Here is an 18,157-nt window from a genome sequence, read left to right on the forward strand (position 1 = left end):
CATAGCTATGTTTAAATATAGCAGTTACCATTGTGTCTGCAAAGCCTCTGATAGCTAGAGCCCATAGTATAATTGTTTGCAAAATTGCTTAAATTTCAAAGTTATGAACATTTCCTTTTTAGTTTTCCCCTCAACTTACTCTGAAGAATTCTTTTGTTGACCCTGAGTCCAGTGTTCCGTAGGCAATTTCTGTTTGTTTGGCCAAATCTTCTGCACTTTCTATAGGGGAGACCATTCTCTCAACCGTCAGGAAAGCAGCGAGGTTAGCAGTATAAGATGATATAATGATGAGTGTAAAGAACCACCAAACACCTCCCACAATTCGTCCTGAGAGGGATCTAAACATGGATAAGATAATGTACATTTTCCTTTCTATAATCAACATAAAGAAAAATAACATTGTGCATGTTTAAAAATAATTGCAAGTGTCATTTTATGTTCTGAATAGTCTACTCAAGAATGATTCTAGTATTTCTGTATCATTTGATATCTTTCATGCTATATTAAATGTATAAATGCCATTTTAAAAATACTTTTCCTTTTAATTGTTTACTTGGCAGAAATGTGGAACCAAATGCCTTTCCTTCAGATCCAGAGGAGGAACACTGGCTTAAATTCATTGACTCCCCTCTTACACTTCAGTGTCTCTGAATTTAGGAGGCAGCCTATGTTTGACAAGATAAAACACAGTATCCCAGTTTGATTGGCAGCACTATTATAAAATAGCAATACATCTTAACAATGGGTAAACTCTTAGATTTTGATACAAGGCGGTAGATGCTTTTGTGAGAGAACTTGTTTTTACCTTCAGTCAGAGGTATGCAAGGATAGATGGGACATATGCCAAGGTGGGGCTTGATCGGAAAAATACCTAGGATTGGTCTCCAAGGAACCATAGCTGAGAACACTTTGTTTGTTGGATAAGAACATTACAATATTTCTTTTCTGAGTGGAGGATGAGCTATGTCTTAAAGTGCTTTCCACACTGGTATAAAAATGTTCTCTTTGCCACTGCCCACATGAGGCCAAAGCATGTGGCTTGTCAGTGTGCAGTATGACAGCACTGAAAACTGATGCTAGAGCTCAGAAAATGTTTTCTCTCACCCTTTCTCTGGCTATTAAGGATGTGTGAGTGAGTAGAGAAAAAGTGACAATGAAATGAATAAAAAATTTAGAGCATAGTCATAATTGATTTCACCCAATAGGACCATCAGACTACCTAAAATTCCTGTGAGAATTATTTTAAAATATTTTCTTAATATTTTCCATGGCATTTCTAGCTCAAAATGCTCCCTTCTTAATGTTACTATATAAGTGGCACCTATTGGTTTTAACTTAGAATTTACTTAATCCTGATTTATAAAGCCATAAAATTATTACCTGATTTGTTTTGATTTCTTTTCATTAACTGAAGATTATTTATTCAAATTCCTATGCTGGAATTTATGCACATTTATAGGGTTCCAGTAGTGATGTATGGATGTGAGAGTTGGACTGTGAAGAAAGCTGAGTGCCGAAGAATTGATGCTTTTGAACTGTGGTGTTGGAGAAGACTCTTGAGAGTCCCTTGGACTGCAAGGAGATCTAACCAGTCCATTCTGAAGGAGATTAGCCCTGGGTGTTCTTTGGAAGGAATGATGCTAAAGCTGAAACTGCAGTACTTTGGCCACCTCATGCGAAGAATTGACTCATTGGAAAAGACTCTGATACTGGGAGGGATTGGGGGCAGGAGGAGAAGGGGACGACCGAGGATGAGATGGCTAGATGGCATCACCAACTTGATGGACGTGAGTTTGAGTGAACTCGGGAGTTGGTGATGGACAGGGAGGCCTGGTGTGCTGCAATTCATGGGGTCAGAAAGAGTTGGACATGACTGAGTGACTGAACTGAACTGAACTGGGTCATAAGGAATACAAAATGCATTGTTGCTAGAATGTCACTTTTTAAGAAAGATTTCTTAAAATGATACACATATATGTGATGCTAATATGTCACTGTTTAAGTTTAATTCTTAGCTTCTCTTGCCTTCACCTACTTTTCTCAGAGAAATTTTGTATTTTTCTTGTAGCAGTAGGTTGGCTGTATTTTTGGCAAACTTCACTAAACTATATCTTAACTGACATGAGCTATGACTCCACAGATAAAACATATATAGTATTTACATTCCTGACTCTGTATACTGCTTAGCTTCTTTATAATTGCTTAGAAAAAAGTATATCTGGAACCTACTATATTGACTTAGGTTTTAGGTAATTTCATGGCAGAAATTTCCATTAAGCTACCTAGGATTTAAGTTGAATTCAAAATTAATTCTGAAATATGAACAACAATGACAAAAACATTTGATTTTGTAAAGGAAATAACATGAAAATAAATTTCTTTTCTTAAGAATTTAGGTTTAATTTCCACCTGCCAAGTCACCATAGGAAATATTAATACTAAATGATTTTTGAGAATTCTGGTGGGTTTCATATGTTCCTTTTCCAGTGGGAAATTAACCTTTATGAAGCATCCATACTTTGTGTGCTAATCTGGAAAAGTTGGTTATGAGTATATTTAGATTAATTTGGGGAGTAAAAAGTCTTTCTCTGTTTTAGGTAATGCTCTGCCTCTAGAATAAGAACATAGAGAGAGAAGTTATGCACAATATTTAGAATTACTAGGGAGTTGCTGAAGAACTTAAAGGCTTTGAAACTAACCTGGGTGAAATGTCACATCCTTGCTGCATAAAAGCACCCAGGGAAAACCAGAGGCTGTTAAAGATGCCAAACTCGTTGGGAGGCTGGTCGCTGGGTCCTTCCTTCCCATCTTCCGGCTCTTCTGTGTGCCACTCGTATGGACTAAACCTGCTAACTAGGAACAAGACCACGCTGACACCGATGTAGGCAAAGACTATGCACATCCAAATCTCATAGGCCAGAGGATCCAAGAAGGAAAACACTCCTGGTTTAGATTTCTGAGGCTTTTTGATCATAATAGATATGCCCAAACTCATGAAGGGCTTAGAGAAGTCAATGACCTCCTCTCGGACCAAAGTGATTGTCAGAGGGGCAATAGCAATCTCTGCTTTCTATAAAAGAAAAGACACATGAAAAAAATGTGGGTTAATAGATTCCATGAACCATTTAGTACCGGATTGATTCACTCAGATTTTAACCTGTTAGTATTTATTCTAAATTTTTTTGGAATACCTACAATAAATAAGGCCAGTGACAAAGATGAACAGTAGATTTTTTTCATAAGATATTATGTCACTTTAATTGCAAATATATTTTTATTTGTGCTAGTAATTAGATAAGAGGGAGAGAAAAAGAGAAAGAGTAGGCATAGCAAAAATAGCTTAAACTCAAATAACTGCATTAGTCTTTAAGGGTCTGACATAGTGCAGAGGAGGACTCATGAAAGTTTTCCCATATGGCTGAATTTATGAATTTCTTAGCTAGAACTGCTGATATTTTGCAGTCTTTTCTATTTGGAATGTTGCCATTAATTCATTACTTGGCCATTCCTTAAAATTTGAATTGCAAATTTCAAATAGCCTTTTCTTTTTTACTTTTTTCCAGTTATGAGAAAACCTAGCATGAAGCTTGTGTTTGTAAAATAGAAGAAACCTGTCATTTGACATTTTTCAACCCAGAATATAAACAAAAATCTGGAAATTGGCATTTATTTCTTCCTATTCACATACTTTGATTTCTACTTTCAATTTCTAAAAAAATTTTGGAAATGGTACATTCAATTCTTATAAATTTTATTAATAAGATACCAGCTTCCACTTTTATGTTGTGATTCTGAGTAACTTTTCTGAACCAGTTTCCATATCTCCAAAATTAAGACATTTTCTTTCTTGTTTACCTCATTACATTATTGTGATTATTAAATAAATCTTAATAAAACAATAAAACATTTACTGAACAGTTACTGAGAGATTTTATGTCTATGCGGATTTAACTGTTTTGAATGGCTTCTCACTTAACCATCGTAAACAGATAAAGAATGTTATGCTTATCATTGTTTTACAGATGGTTGAGACTGAGACTCAAATTAGTTTTACACATCATAGAAGCTCTGCAATTTGAGACTGTATTTCTGTTAAATCAGGTCATCACTAAAATGAAATGAAATGAAATATGGTGAAAAAACTGTAAATTGTTATACGATCTACAAATGAGAAAGGTTTTTTTGATTATTTATTTTAGAAGGAAAATATTTGGTATTAAAATGGATTCTGAAACACAAACATATATGTTCTTACATAGTAGCTACCACTTTTATATTCACTCTATATATCTTTAGGCCCCTGGATTGATAGGATGGCCAGCAGCTTGGTACAAAGGCAACTGGAGGGTTAGAATGGGAAATGTACTTTTGTTGTCATACCTTCCACTGAGTGTCTGAAAAGTAAGTGCATACAGCTTTCAAGTGGGAATAAATTTAGTTCATATAAAAAATGACTATGTATCATACACAAGTCAGAATCATTTTTGAGAGGTTATTACTTCCCCAAAGTTATTATTATTTGTTTAATTTTCATTACACAGGGATATATGAAGTAGATATAGAATATAAAAACAGAAACAGAAAATTAAGAAAAGTTATCTTCATTTCCTTCATTACTCTTATTTTTTAAATATGCCCTATCAGAAATTATTTTATGAATATTATTTCTTATTTTAAAATTGGATAATATAGAACATGATATTTTATAATTCCTTTTCTCAAGAGAATATGATGAGGTATTTCAACATTATTTCAATATATATAGTAAAAATAAGTCTAAATGATTGCAAATATTTTATCATGTTAAAGTATCAAAATTGACTCATTCAATTTATTTTGGGGGGATATCTGTATTGTTCCCAGGTTTACACAATTTATAACAATGGTGATATAAACAACTCTGAAGACAAATCCTCACATATATCTTTGTTATTTAATGCTCATTACATATTTTGCCCAATTTTTCTCCCTAAAGATCATGCAAATTTGTATTGTTATCAGCAGTGTGTGAAAGCATCTTCAGCTTTGAACCCTGGATATTCCCTGTGTATTTCTAGGGGATTTTTTCATTTATTCTCATTTATCTTCACCAATTTGCTAATCTCATTGTACTGACTTGAATTTTTAAAATTTTTGTAAAATGGACAATTTTACTCCTTTTATATATTACTTGTCATAATCTTCCCCACTTCCATAAGGGCTATTCTTTTTTTGCTCACTAATTTATATGTTTAAAATATTTTAAAATATTTTTTTCAATATATATATTTAAATATTCTTCTAGTCATCATTTTATTTACATTACTTGGTTTGTGATACTTTAGTATACATGTTTTAAAATTTTGTTGTAGCCGTATAAAATTATATTTTTGTATTTTCAGCCTTTGGTTTCATGCTTAGAAAAACCCTTCTAATAGTGTTTGATCAACCTCAATATATACTTTATTCTAGTACCTATAATCCCTCTATAATTTATCTAGCATATTACATGATAATGTATTACAAAATTGTCCTGCTTTACCAGTAGGAAGAAATGGATAATGCTTCCTTTCTGTGATGTGAAATACCACCTTTTGAATACTACACTGTTCTGTGTAGTATCTTCTGAAAGTTTTTACTTATACAAGTGGCCATTAATGAGAGTAAACACCCTAAAGGTAGAGAAGCATGAATAGAAATAAAGGAGTCTCCAGCACATAAAACTAGGTGCAGTGGAAAGAAAACATTAGATAACAGTGGTGACGGCAATGCTCAGTAAGGACACACTTGAAATTCTGAAAGAGGCCGGGGAACAGAAGATGCATCTGAGTTTTCTCGGCTAACTTTGGAGTTGCTGCATTTGTCTTGTTCCATTAGCTCTCAGTGATTCCCAAAATTGTGAAAAATGTTTCTTGTAAAAGCTTGATAATATTTGGATTCTCAATGACTTCTGGAGTGAGGCTGATGAACAAGCATTTTAACACATACCACAAGTAATTCTAGTGTTGGCAGGACATGGAATTTGCTCTGAGAAAAATGTCTTTGGTTAAAATATACATACAGAAGTACAGAAAGGCACAGAAAAGGCCCTGGAGCAGTATACCACAGAAGATCCTATGAGGAATTTGTTGCAATGTGCAGTAGTGACAGGAAGAAAGAACCTGAAAGTGTAAGGGAGGTTTCAAGCCTTGGGGTAACCACTTGGTGGTGTGCTGGGATAACATCTAAGTGTCTGGCAGATAACCTATTCCTAACAATTACAGTAACAAGGTTTGCAAAAGATAAAGTATAAAAAATAAATAAGCGGACTCAAAGTTAATCATCTTGCTGGCTTTGTTGAGCAGAAGAATATATACAGAGTTTTACTTAGGGCTTGTAAACTGAGAATGTGCATTAGCACTAAGAAAAGAAAAAAAAAGTAGTTGAGAGGCAAGTAAAGGCTTTGCAGACACCAGAATGGAAAATATCAAATCTGTGGAAAGTATATGAGACATGAACAAAGATTCTTTTCGGGAAAAAATAGGACAGCTCAAGTGGCAAAGATCAGATTATTTAAATCCTTGCAAACTGGCTGAGGAATCAATAAAGGGTAATAACCATTATGTTATCTTCTCTCTGAGAACAGACTGGCTTTGTGACTTTCTGTGCCGTGTGACACATGTTCTAGGGATACAGTTGTGTTGTTTTTAATTATACTACTCCCTTCATATCACTTGTTTTCACTATTTAAACAATATTCTCCCAATAAAACATCATCAAGAACACTTGCAAAGGAGTGAGCCTGGGTTACCAACTTGCTAAGGACTCCAGAGGAGAGAGATGTAACAATTGTAGAAAATGACTGATTAGTTACCTGGTCCAAGATTAACTGACAATTCAAGAATGCGTTTTTGGGATGAAATACTAAATAGTGTTTTCTGAAGGTAAATAAATTAGTGTAGTTCTAGGCACTAGGTTAGCGTTCACATTTAAAACCATAAAGTTTAATACATTACCAACAAACACATGTTTTAAGAACTCTTTTTCTTTGAGAATTAAAGCTCAATATCAAACTGTTGAAGAGCCCAGTAGTAAAATACTTTTTGATTTTTTAAGACTGAAAATTTTGTTTTCCTCATTTAGGGCATCTAACTAGTCAGCAGTTCTTTCAAATGAATATAAAGCTAACGAATTGCTTTTTAATGCCAAATAATTTCTTCTTACTGTTATAGCTGTTCTGTGCAGAGAATGTTCATTTTTTTCATGGTCTGAAAGCAGGGTGTAGAAATGCAAAAGTATTGAACTGCAGTTCTGGCTCAAAAGTGAACCCCTCTAGATACTTCAGTTATGTTCTAACTGGAGTGGGTTGCCTTGCCCTTCTCCAGGGGATCTTCCTGGCCCACGGATCAAACCCAAGCTCCCTGCATTGTGGGCAGATTCTTTATCACTAGAGCTACCTGGGAAGCCCAATGTTCTAACTTGTTCTACCTTTATTCTTTCCTGGGGAAGGATTACTGTTGTGTATTCTTAATTTTTAAAGAGAGTCTTGGAGAATTAATCAGACAGAATGTGTTTTGAACATGAAATTTGTGAAATGTAAATTGGCTTATAGGAAATTTCAGAATACATTTCAAGTGTATATGACTTTTATTGGTTACTTGATTAATAGAACTCACTGTGGGCTCTAGGTTTGATTTTGGGACTTTGGAAATATACCATCACTGGCAATTGATAAATACTGGCTTGATTTTAACACTGCAATGTTAGCTGAAGAGACCAATCTTGTTCTACTTCAGGCAGGAATGGCTACACTGAATTTGCCCTTGATTTTGAATATGTATGACTTCCCTGGTGGCTCAGATGGTAAAATGTCTGCCTACAATGCGGGAGACCCAGGTTCAATCCCTGGGTTGGGAAGATCCTCTGGAGAAGGAAATGACAACCCACTCCAGTACTCTTGCCTGGAAAATCCCATGGATGGATAAGTGTGGTAGGCTACAGTTCATGGGGTCACAAAAATTTAGACACGACTAAGTGACTTCACTTTCACTTTGAATATGTACACTAAAAATCTGGTGAACTCAAAGGGAAGGGCATGACATGCTTTCATGTGAGGCCCACTATGGAATAAATTATCGCTTTTGTGTTTACTATGTTGGAAGCAATGATGTCATTGCATGTAAGTTTAAATTTATTGTGTTCAGCAGAGTTGTAAGAATTTCACATTATTGGTGAGTCTTTAATATATGCTAGCTAGTTTGCCGATTGCTTCACTAATAATTTAAAAGATATTTACTTGTAAATACAACCAATAGAAATATAAATAATTAGCTAAAATAAGGCTCAACTTTATGCTGTTAAAGGAAATCTGCTCCTACAATTATCAAGTAACAGATAAGTAATGGAGCTGTTCTGTAGCTCTCAAAACATGTCTCTGGTATAGCAGCATCAAGCTTAAGAGAACAATCATCATAGATACTGAAGTTAGTGTTTTTTTTTTTTTTAAATAGAATATCATATTCTGGGTTTTTATCTTTTTGAAGTTATCAAGTATTAGTTTCCCTAATTGTTAGGAAATTACACTACTAGTGAAATAGAGAAATATTTGACATCATATATGCTTCTTTGAATGTAACTGCAAATTAAAAACAACAACAACAACAATAGACATTTAACAATTGATATGTGCCCAAGTGAAAAGAACTTTCAGGTTGATGTAAGTAAATTTTCTAATAGACTGATTTGCTTACCCCATAAACAAGTTCTCCTACCATCCCATTCCATATTTTTGTGTCTGCATCCCTTGCTCCATATTTTCCATCAGGGACAATGGCAATTTTATACTTGATACCAATATGTTTTGCAATTTCAGATGCCAGATCTACACAGTATCCTTCATACTTGTCATTTCCTTCAAACATTTCATGATTTTTCTTGTACATAACATATGGGGATTCCTATAATGAGAGAAGTAGAACTGTAAAGGAGAAATTATGAAACATTAAAAATTCTATGCAACTTTCACTTTCAGAACTTAACACATGGTTTTGTGTGGCAAGAAATTGATAATAAAACAGATGAATATATAACTAAGCTTAGAAGTATATTAAGTTGCTTTATAGATGTTGTTTTTATACTAAAAATAGAATCTTTAAAATAAATTTCTTTTGAGTGATTATTACATACTTAGCACTGTGACTGTGATAGGAAAAATATATGTTAATAATTGACTAGAGAAGCATAAATTATCATCTATGGCAATGGGATTACCATTTTCAAAGTATCTCATGAATTGAAGACTACTTAGGAATCAACTTTGTGCAATAAAAGACTTATTCAAAGTCATAGGTCTCTGTATTCTGCATTTTGTTGACATTCAACTGTGACTTCCTTCAGGAAAAGAGCCATATTATTTTTCTTTGCTCTCTGGGATTTAGCAAGATGCCTTGGTCAGAGCAGGTATTTAGCAAGTGCAAAGAAGAAACAAATTAGCAGTCCTTAACATTTTATATACTAATTTGTATTAAATTGGTTTTCCTAAAATTGTCCTGTATCTTGGCTTTAATAAGGTTGTGATCCAAGAATTTTTATTCTATTATAAAAATATGTTCCCAATGGAAGCTAATAATTTTTCCCAGTTGTGAAAATCATAACTCTTCAAGTAATATTTCTAGTAATAGTCTCATTTAGTTTTTGAAGCAATAAGATGAAATAGGATGAAGAATTATTGTGAAATGAAAAGATTACTGCTAATTCATAATAACTGAACAGTTTTTGGTACATACATACACACACACACACACACACATACACACACACCCCTAAACCAAACCATTTAAAATCTGTGAAACTAAATGACATTAGCAGAAAAGCACTTGATTTTATAAATAAAACCTAATGCCACCAACTAAAAGATAGGCTCAGTGAACATGCGGTACATACAGAACTCCAGGTCACATTTCAGATTTATTAATCATTTGCAGACAAGGAATGACCACTTTTGACTACAATGTTATTGAAGTCATGATATATATTTTATAAAATAGCACTGTGATATTCATTTAGTAATTTTAATACGTATCTTCTTTTCTCCCAGCAAATCTGTAGATTGGAAAGTTGAACTTGTTCTTAAAACTCTGGATTAGAAGATGATTTACTTTGCATTACATGACAGTCTACACTAATTCTGATTTTGTTTTAAAATACTTTGTAACTATAGAAACTATTTCAAAAAGCAATAGAAGTGTAAATTATATAATATGTGATTTTCTCATAGAAATGCCCTAAATAACTCTATTGTGGGCAATTGTTTAGGATTTGATCTTGTATTATTTTCTTAAATCCTGCTTTAGGTAGACATGGCCAAAAGAACCAGAAGTCTCTCACTTCTTCCTTGAATTTGATGGATATTCTAACACTGGACTTGGTTAAGAAATTTCTCCACCTACAAAATAAAGGCAGCTAATTATCTCTTTAGATAGAAGAAAATTATTTGTTAGCTTAAAGAAAACATTCTCCAGATATAAATCATTTTGCAAAATATGAATGTGGTTATAAAAATTGTAAGTTGTTGCAAGATTGTTAATTTCTAAGATATGTTATGGAATATTACTTAAAATGAACCAGTACTTTCATCTTGTCTCTTTTCTTCTTGCGATAGTTAAAATATGGAAGGATATGCATAAACAAGCACAAATTGCATATTTTCACAATCCTTAACATTCTAATGAAATGACTGTTAATGTAACAAATGAGAGGTTTTCAAAAGGAGTACCGCTAAAGTTCACACTTGCTACTAAGGTTGATAAATTCTAAAGAGTCTGAAATACTTGAACACATGAATTTTGGCCCTCAAATGTGTATTAGCTTGTGTACAGAAGTCTCTTTAGCTAGTATTATCATCTAGCTTGCAAAATCCCCTCTACATTATATAGTGAATAATTTGTTTCATTAAAAGCTGCATTTTCAATATTTACTCAAATATTTGATAAATACCTGCTGTGTGCCAGGCAACTTGCTCGGAACTAGGGGTATAAAAATAAATTATATATGCTCCTCATTCTCTTACAATTATGATTAAATTCTTTGTAATAAAGGTACAGGAGTGAGAATGGTGGGAGACCACCATACATAATAAAATATATAGTAAAAAATAATACAAGCCCTCAGTTATTTAGCGCTTGCTCTGCGTCAAGTACAAAGTTATTTAACCGTTATTTAATGGTATCCTTTTATTTATTTTTCACACTGCCATTTTGAGATAGGCATTTCCCATTTTGCAGATGGAAAATTTAAGCTTAAAGAATTTCAACAAATTGTTCAATTTCACAGAACTAGCAGGAGTGGAAATTGAACCCATAATGTGAAATGTCTGGACATTGTTGAAGCTACTGTAGCATCTGTCAAAATATATGCAACTATTTGAGATTTCATATGATTTAACAAGAGAGAAGACAAGATTAAACATATGAATTTCTGTATTTTCAGTGAATGAAAGTTTTGAAAAAACAATGAATTAATACCTTTCTACATTTCCTCATAGTGTCTGGTACTCAATAAATATAAAGATTTCCTGGTCTATCAATGCTTCCTAAATAAGAATATCATGGCAAGGTATTTACATTAGAACTTCTGGTTCAGAGGTTCAAAAGGAAAGTAAATATCAGTGAGGTCCAGATCATCTCTTTTGAAACAGGCTTGTTTTAAAATACACTAAATACAAATTTATTTAGTGTTTTTGATATTTTTCACTTTCTTTTTTGGATAGCAGCACCCATCAGATTTTTGTTTTCCTAACAAACAAAACTGAAAATATTGATTAGAAGTTTGTTGCTGTTCAGTCACTAAGTCATGTCTGACTCTTAGGGGCATGAATAATTGTTGAGATTCAAATATTGGTGCATGCAAATTAAGAGAAATAAGATGATCATACTCAGGAAGATGGAAGAACGAAAGGAAAGAACAGCTAGGCATTTCTCGAACAAGATCTCTCATAAATGCTCAGCTCTTTCCAGTTTCTTTGAATCTGTCTCATTTCTCTTTTCTTTCATGTTAAATCCAAATTAGCAGCAAATCCTCAACATGCTCTCAACCTTTTCTTTTGTCCCATCTCAAACCTGATAATTTATGGGTAAGTTGCTCTTCAAACACTGCATACTTGAGGAGACTCAATACAAAGTTATGCTGAAGAAAATACCAAGTCTTTTCAGAATAGTAAAAAATGAGTTATAGTCAATCATTAAGGGGTGTTTGTGGACCATCTTTGATAAGCACTCTTCTGGAGCCCCAGGTTCTCAATTGTGAATTAAAATGGAAGACTATAACTGACCATTTTTGTTATCAATTGCTGTGTTCTGTGGGACAACAATTCCTTAAAAAAGTTATTTGAAATGCATTACTTCTTAGTGATTATGAATTTATTAGTACAATTTCCATATGCATAGGGTTCTACATCTGCTCTGCTATTTCAGGAAAGAAATTAATGTCTGTCTAAAGCTATGGCATTAGGGTTTGCTTATGAAAATGCCTATATAAATGAATTAAGATGATTTTCAATAAATAAAGTATCATTTTTCTACTGAGAAAACTTTTGTTTGGAATATTTGTCTTGCTATTTAGCAAAAATAAAACTGTCAAAGTATATATTTATTGGAAAATCTTTAAAATTTTCTAAACATCACAAATATAATCATTGAAACCACTAGTTGAAAACAGGTAAAATAATAAAATCAGTAATATCAAAAGTTATTTGCTATGTGGATATTTGCTTTTATCCAAAGAATCTTAATGTAGATAATATATCCTATGGGTAAAATTCTTAAAAGTGAATATTAAAATGCTATTATCAATTCATAAGAAATCAGTAAATTTAATAGTGGTGTAATTTTAAGTTTATTAGAAATAACATTTAAAAGCATTGAGTTATAAACTTATTGGAAGCAGATGCATGTATTGGGAAGATTAATATTTTGTACAAGAAAGAAAATAAACAAATCTGTATACTGTATTGATGTTTTTCTTTCTGGCTTACTTCACTCTGTATAATAGGCTCCAATTTCATCCATCTCATTAGAACTGATTCAAATGTATTCTTTTTAATGGCTGAGTAATACTCCATTGTGTATATGTACCACAGCCCACCAAAAGCTCAGCAAGTCATTTTGTGGTTATCAATAAACTCATTCTAAACTTAAAAAAAATCTGTATAGATATTTATATGTATGTATAAATATGCACTTGTATATTGTATATACATATGTATCTATGTGCAGTGCATTTACAAAATTCCACATAAAAAGATAAACTATCAAACAACTCATAAAAAAGAATAAAAAATATTCCTGGAAGGAATGTTATAAGTAAAATTGTTTTAAGGCTTATAAAGTAATTATGATACTGCAGTGAATAAATTTGGATTTTGTGGAAAAATTTCCAAAAGGATTGTTGAGTTAATGAGATGGTAAGAAATGCATTCTTAGTTTAGTAATAAGTTATAAGTTTCATTTACTTTCAGTGAAAGATTTGGGGAAAAATGAGATTGACTGAAATTTAATTGCATCTCTCCTTTTCCAGAGAGTTCAGCAAAAGAAAGTAGTGAAATTACAGAGGAAACCACCACCCCAATGTCTACTGCAAACCACTTTTCCCTCAATTGCTACATTTAGCTAAACCACGTGGCACAGATTTGGCTTCCTTAGGTTGTTTATTTTAAATGTAAAATGTTAAATTAACGTGGTCACAGTCTCATAAATTTTACAAATTTTATAAAAGTTTTAGTCACTAAGTCTTAAAGAGAAAAAATGTTGAGCATCTGAATCCAAAACTTTAGATCTTTCAATTTTGTAGTCATGATTCTCATGCAATGAAAGTGTCAAACTTACTTTTATTTAGATTTTGTTGTTATATTCAGTATGACTATATTCAGGAAGAATAAGTTAGTCATTAAAATGAAGACATAAAACAAATAGATTTCAGCAATGCAAAAGCTAAAGACACATTTTATTGAAAAAATGGTATCTACTATACTTATTATGTTTCTTGTCTACTTTCTCTCATTAGAATTAAAATTCAACTTAAAGTGCAGGATTTTGGTTTGTTTTCTTGTCTAACATATCTCAGGCTTATAACTGTGCCTAGCAAATAGCAGACGCTTAATAAATATTTTTGAATGAATAAATAAATTTCTCAATCAACTTTATTCAACAATACCACATACTATTACAGTGTATCAACATGTAAATAACAACATACACAAAGGAAAGACAAATGGTAGAACAGCAAAGTCATAACAATTTTATCAAAATGAATGAGTTCCAGTGTCACAACAGCCTTCTTTTTATGTCTAGATATCTGTCTTGCACATAGTTTAACATCTAACCAATTCCATTCCTGTTGAAAATTTTCAACTTAATCTGAGGGATTATAATACACCAGTGTCAATATCTCATTCATCTACAAAAAAGCACATTTCTTTCAAGAAGAAAGAGATGATGGAGATGTCATAGGTCCTGGGATAATATCAACAAAAGCAAATACAAGGAACACTTTCGGCGAAAGGATGCTAGCATACTTGTTTTTGAATTATTGAAGTTGCAAAGATCATAGGTATTATTTATATAGAGATTACATTTTTATACAAAAGACAGATACTAGTACTGCACTATTTTCATTGCAAAAATATTGGTGACATCACTGTCAAAAAGAAAAGATAACTGTACAGAATAGTCTTTATATATATAGGAAACAATTGGATTTTTCAATCATTTTTACTCATTTTTTGACAGCATGCTTTCTGAAAAATAGCCATGCTTGCAAAACTAATTAAATATTGTGGCCTGACGAATTGTATCTCCACCCCCTTTAATAACAGAATCTACATTATACCTATAATGAACACTAAAACACCTTATTTCATGTAGAACAGGCAAAATTTCAGAAAAAAAAAATTAAAGAAAGCAACTATGTGTATCCAGAAAAGAAGGATGCAAATTCATAGATATTTACGTTTATAAAATCTACTCTTGGAATTAGAAGTGATAAAATTCCATCATTTATGTACAATGACCTCATTTCAAGATATGGGAATCGATATGTCAGAATTAAGTATTATTTTTCAACATTTAGTTTCTTGAAAAAGATGAGGATTAATTCTTCTTTGTTCTAGTATCTCAGGAAAGTCACAGAACTTAAAAATAAATGTTTTTTTTTTTTTTTTTTCTGGTAGTCCAGAGTTGATCATCCAAGAAGAATGAACAATTAGCTTAAATTTACTACACAGAAGAACAAGACTTGAGCTTTAGTTAGGAATAGTCGAACAACGTGGAGCTCATTTCTTTCTTGATCAATTTCTTAAAATAGGATTCTTCATCAGAGGCTGAAAAGAGGAGGACTGTACTGAAGTATGACTTTCCATTACTGTGTCTTTTTTAGGAACATATATATATATGTACATATACATATATATATATATATATATATTTAAGTCCCATGCATTACACAATTAAGTTAGAAGATATATTTTTCATTCATACACAAAAACTCCTGTTGGTTGGTTTGAATTCTAAAATTATAAACTTCCAATTAAGGCTTGACAAATTAAGTTGCTAGCTGGTAGTGCAACACTGATAAAATTAATTGCAACATGTGAAAGCTTTTCTCTGGCATGTTCATGCTTTGACCTCAGTGTCAAAATGTTGGAAATAACTTGACATTACTAAAAACATAAAGTTAAAATTACATAAGCTAAAAATTAAATTACAGAAAATAGTTTATTCATTTAGAGTAAGGCCTTTATAAAAGTTAAAAATGTTTCCTGCTAAATGAGACAGTGAGCTGAGGATATGTAACTTAAAATTAGATAGAAACAGTTACCGATTGTTGATCTCCTTTGACTAGCATTGACTCTAAAGAGTATGTTTGAATTTAGAAGAGAAAAATATGAGATACACTATTTAAAAGATAATTTCATGAGAATCTCTTTGAAAAAGTAGACTTAAGATTTAGAGTATTTTTCATTTTATAGTGTGACCGAATGAAGATCATATTTTTATTAATTTAGGAGAATTTCAATAAATTTTAATGCATTTTCCCCCCAAAGGTCAATGAGAAAAATAATCGGTACAAAAACTCCTTTGTGAAGTAAATATAAAACAAAATTTATTTTTAAAGCATACAGTTGTGTAAAACATGCTCATTAAAATCTTAACATTCATATCTCTATTATAAAGACAATGCAAATCATTATTAAATTAATAAAGTACCTGAAAATTATAATGTTGAACACTATTAGCTATTATTACATTGATGTTTTAAAAACATAGTAACAATATACGATGTTTACTACTGGGTATTTCATGTGATTAGTTGTTGATCATGTTCATTCTTTTGTCCTTTGAAATCTTAGCATTTGATTCATTTCCAATGAAAGAGTTTCAGTTTTTAACATCTGAGCATTTTTCCAAGAACAATAATGTAACAAAAGATAATACAAATAAAAGTACTGAAATGAGTTCAGGACAAACTTATTCAAAGCCTCAATAGACTTTTGTTGATCAGAACATCAATGCCACCATCACTAAGATGCAGCCTTCACATAGCTGGGAATTAAAATTGCCTGTGGGCAAAACGAAACATCATAAAACACAGACCAAAACTTACCATAATAGTGGTTACAACAACTGTTCTGTTTTCAATCGCTGCTGTGTCATTGCCAAGAGTAGGTACATCTTGAATCAAGACTAATTTGTCCATATCATTCCAGTACCCAACCTGTCAAAGAGAGAAAAATGTTGAAAACACATTTTAGAAGAGTTTTCTCTAGTTCTTATTGGAACAATGAGAATTATTAATAAGAAAACAAAACAAATTTATAAAGCACACACACAAAAAATGTGTTTGGAAGTTTTCTTAATTGATGATGAGCCAGTTTTTCTATGTTAATGATGCTACCTACTTACACATTTGCCAACTTTACAATTTATGAATACATTCATGGACTAGCTAAGACATTGAGAATGAATGGGTTCAAAAAAGAATATAGATACAGATGGAATCCATTTTGTTCTGATGCTCTTGTAGTGAGATTGATTGGAAAATTCTATACTTAATTTACATGATTTTTATCAATAATGTTACAGATTTTATAGTAAAGAGAATAGATTTACATGGGGGCACATGTACAGGATGTTTTTAAAAAATTGATTTGTGTATTTTAAAGCAATATAGAAATAGTTTTTGGTTTCATATAACCTAGCCTCTAGATAAGAATCTTACCATTTCTAAAATGCTAAATATATCAAATGTTAATGATTACTTAATATTTTCACTTTTGAAAATTTAAATTTGTATTTTTAACATTTCAAATCCTTATATTACTCATTTAGACTTGAAGCAAACTCTTTTCCATAAAATATATTAAGTAATTAATTAAGCACTATACAAAGTAACAAACTAAAATGGGATTCTACTGTAAATTTAAGATTCTTTTCAGAATGCAGACTACTTTACTGCTTGCTCTCTGACAGACACTGTAATCAATGCTTAAAAAAATGCATCTTAAAGTTTATACATACAGCAAATATAATGGTAGGTGCAATTACAAGTCCATATACTTTACTCTTATGGTACTTATACTTTACTGTTATGCTACATACACCCAAATTAGTGTTCATTTAATGCTTGCCAAACTTCTTTCAAGGTAAGTGAAACCCAAGTAAGACGGTAGGCACTGAGAGAGGGGATCAGAGGCCAGACAGACTGAAACCACAATCACAGACAACTAGCCAATCTGATCACATGGACCACAGCCTTATCTAACTCAGAAAACTAAGCCATGCCATATGGGGCCACCCCAACTGGACAGGTCATGGTGGAGAGGTCTGACAGAATGTGGTTCACTGGAGAAGGGAATGGAAAACCAGTTCAGTATTCTTGCCTTGAGAACCCCATGAACAGTATGAAAAGGCAAAAATATAGAACACTGAAATATGAACTCCCCAGGTAGGTAGGTGCCCAATATGCTACTGGAGATCAGTGGAGAAATAACTCCAGCAAGAATGAAGGGATGGAGCCAAAGCAAAAACAAGATGAATGGGACTGGTGATAGAAGCAATGTTTGATGCTGTAAGGAGCAATATTGCATAGGAACCTGGAATGTCAGGTCCATGAATCAAGGCAAATTGGTAGTGGTCAAACAGGAGAT

At 32.3% G+C, this 18,157-nt stretch overlaps 1 protein-coding gene across 7 annotated transcripts in view; it reads right to left on the bottom strand.

Moving 5' to 3' along the window:
* Positions 1-18,157, bottom strand: part of GRIA4 (glutamate ionotropic receptor AMPA type subunit 4) — a 635,903-nt gene that overhangs the window by 56,959 nt on the left and 560,787 nt on the right. For 6 of the 7 annotated variants that reach the window (XM_040257825.1, XM_040257824.1, XM_040257823.1 and 3 more), the window contains 4 exons: positions 16,615-16,725; positions 8,709-8,915; positions 2,700-3,070; positions 140-338 (listed from right to left, as the gene is read on the bottom strand). In XM_040257825.1, coding sequence (XP_040113759.1) covers positions 140-338; positions 2,700-3,070; positions 8,709-8,915; positions 16,615-16,725 — 888 coding nt within the window. Of the gene's footprint in view, positions 1-139; positions 339-2,699; positions 3,071-8,708; positions 8,916-14,134; positions 15,332-16,614; positions 16,726-18,157 lie in introns of those variants that run through there. The other variant, XM_040257831.1, reaches the window with a different exon arrangement.

The sequence above is a fragment of the Oryx dammah genome, unplaced genomic scaffold (assembly GCF_014754425.2).
Source record: "Oryx dammah isolate SB20612 unplaced genomic scaffold, SCBI_Odam_1.1 HiC_scaffold_17, whole genome shotgun sequence".
Classification (NCBI taxonomy): Eukaryota; Metazoa; Chordata; class Mammalia; order Artiodactyla; family Bovidae; genus Oryx; species Oryx dammah.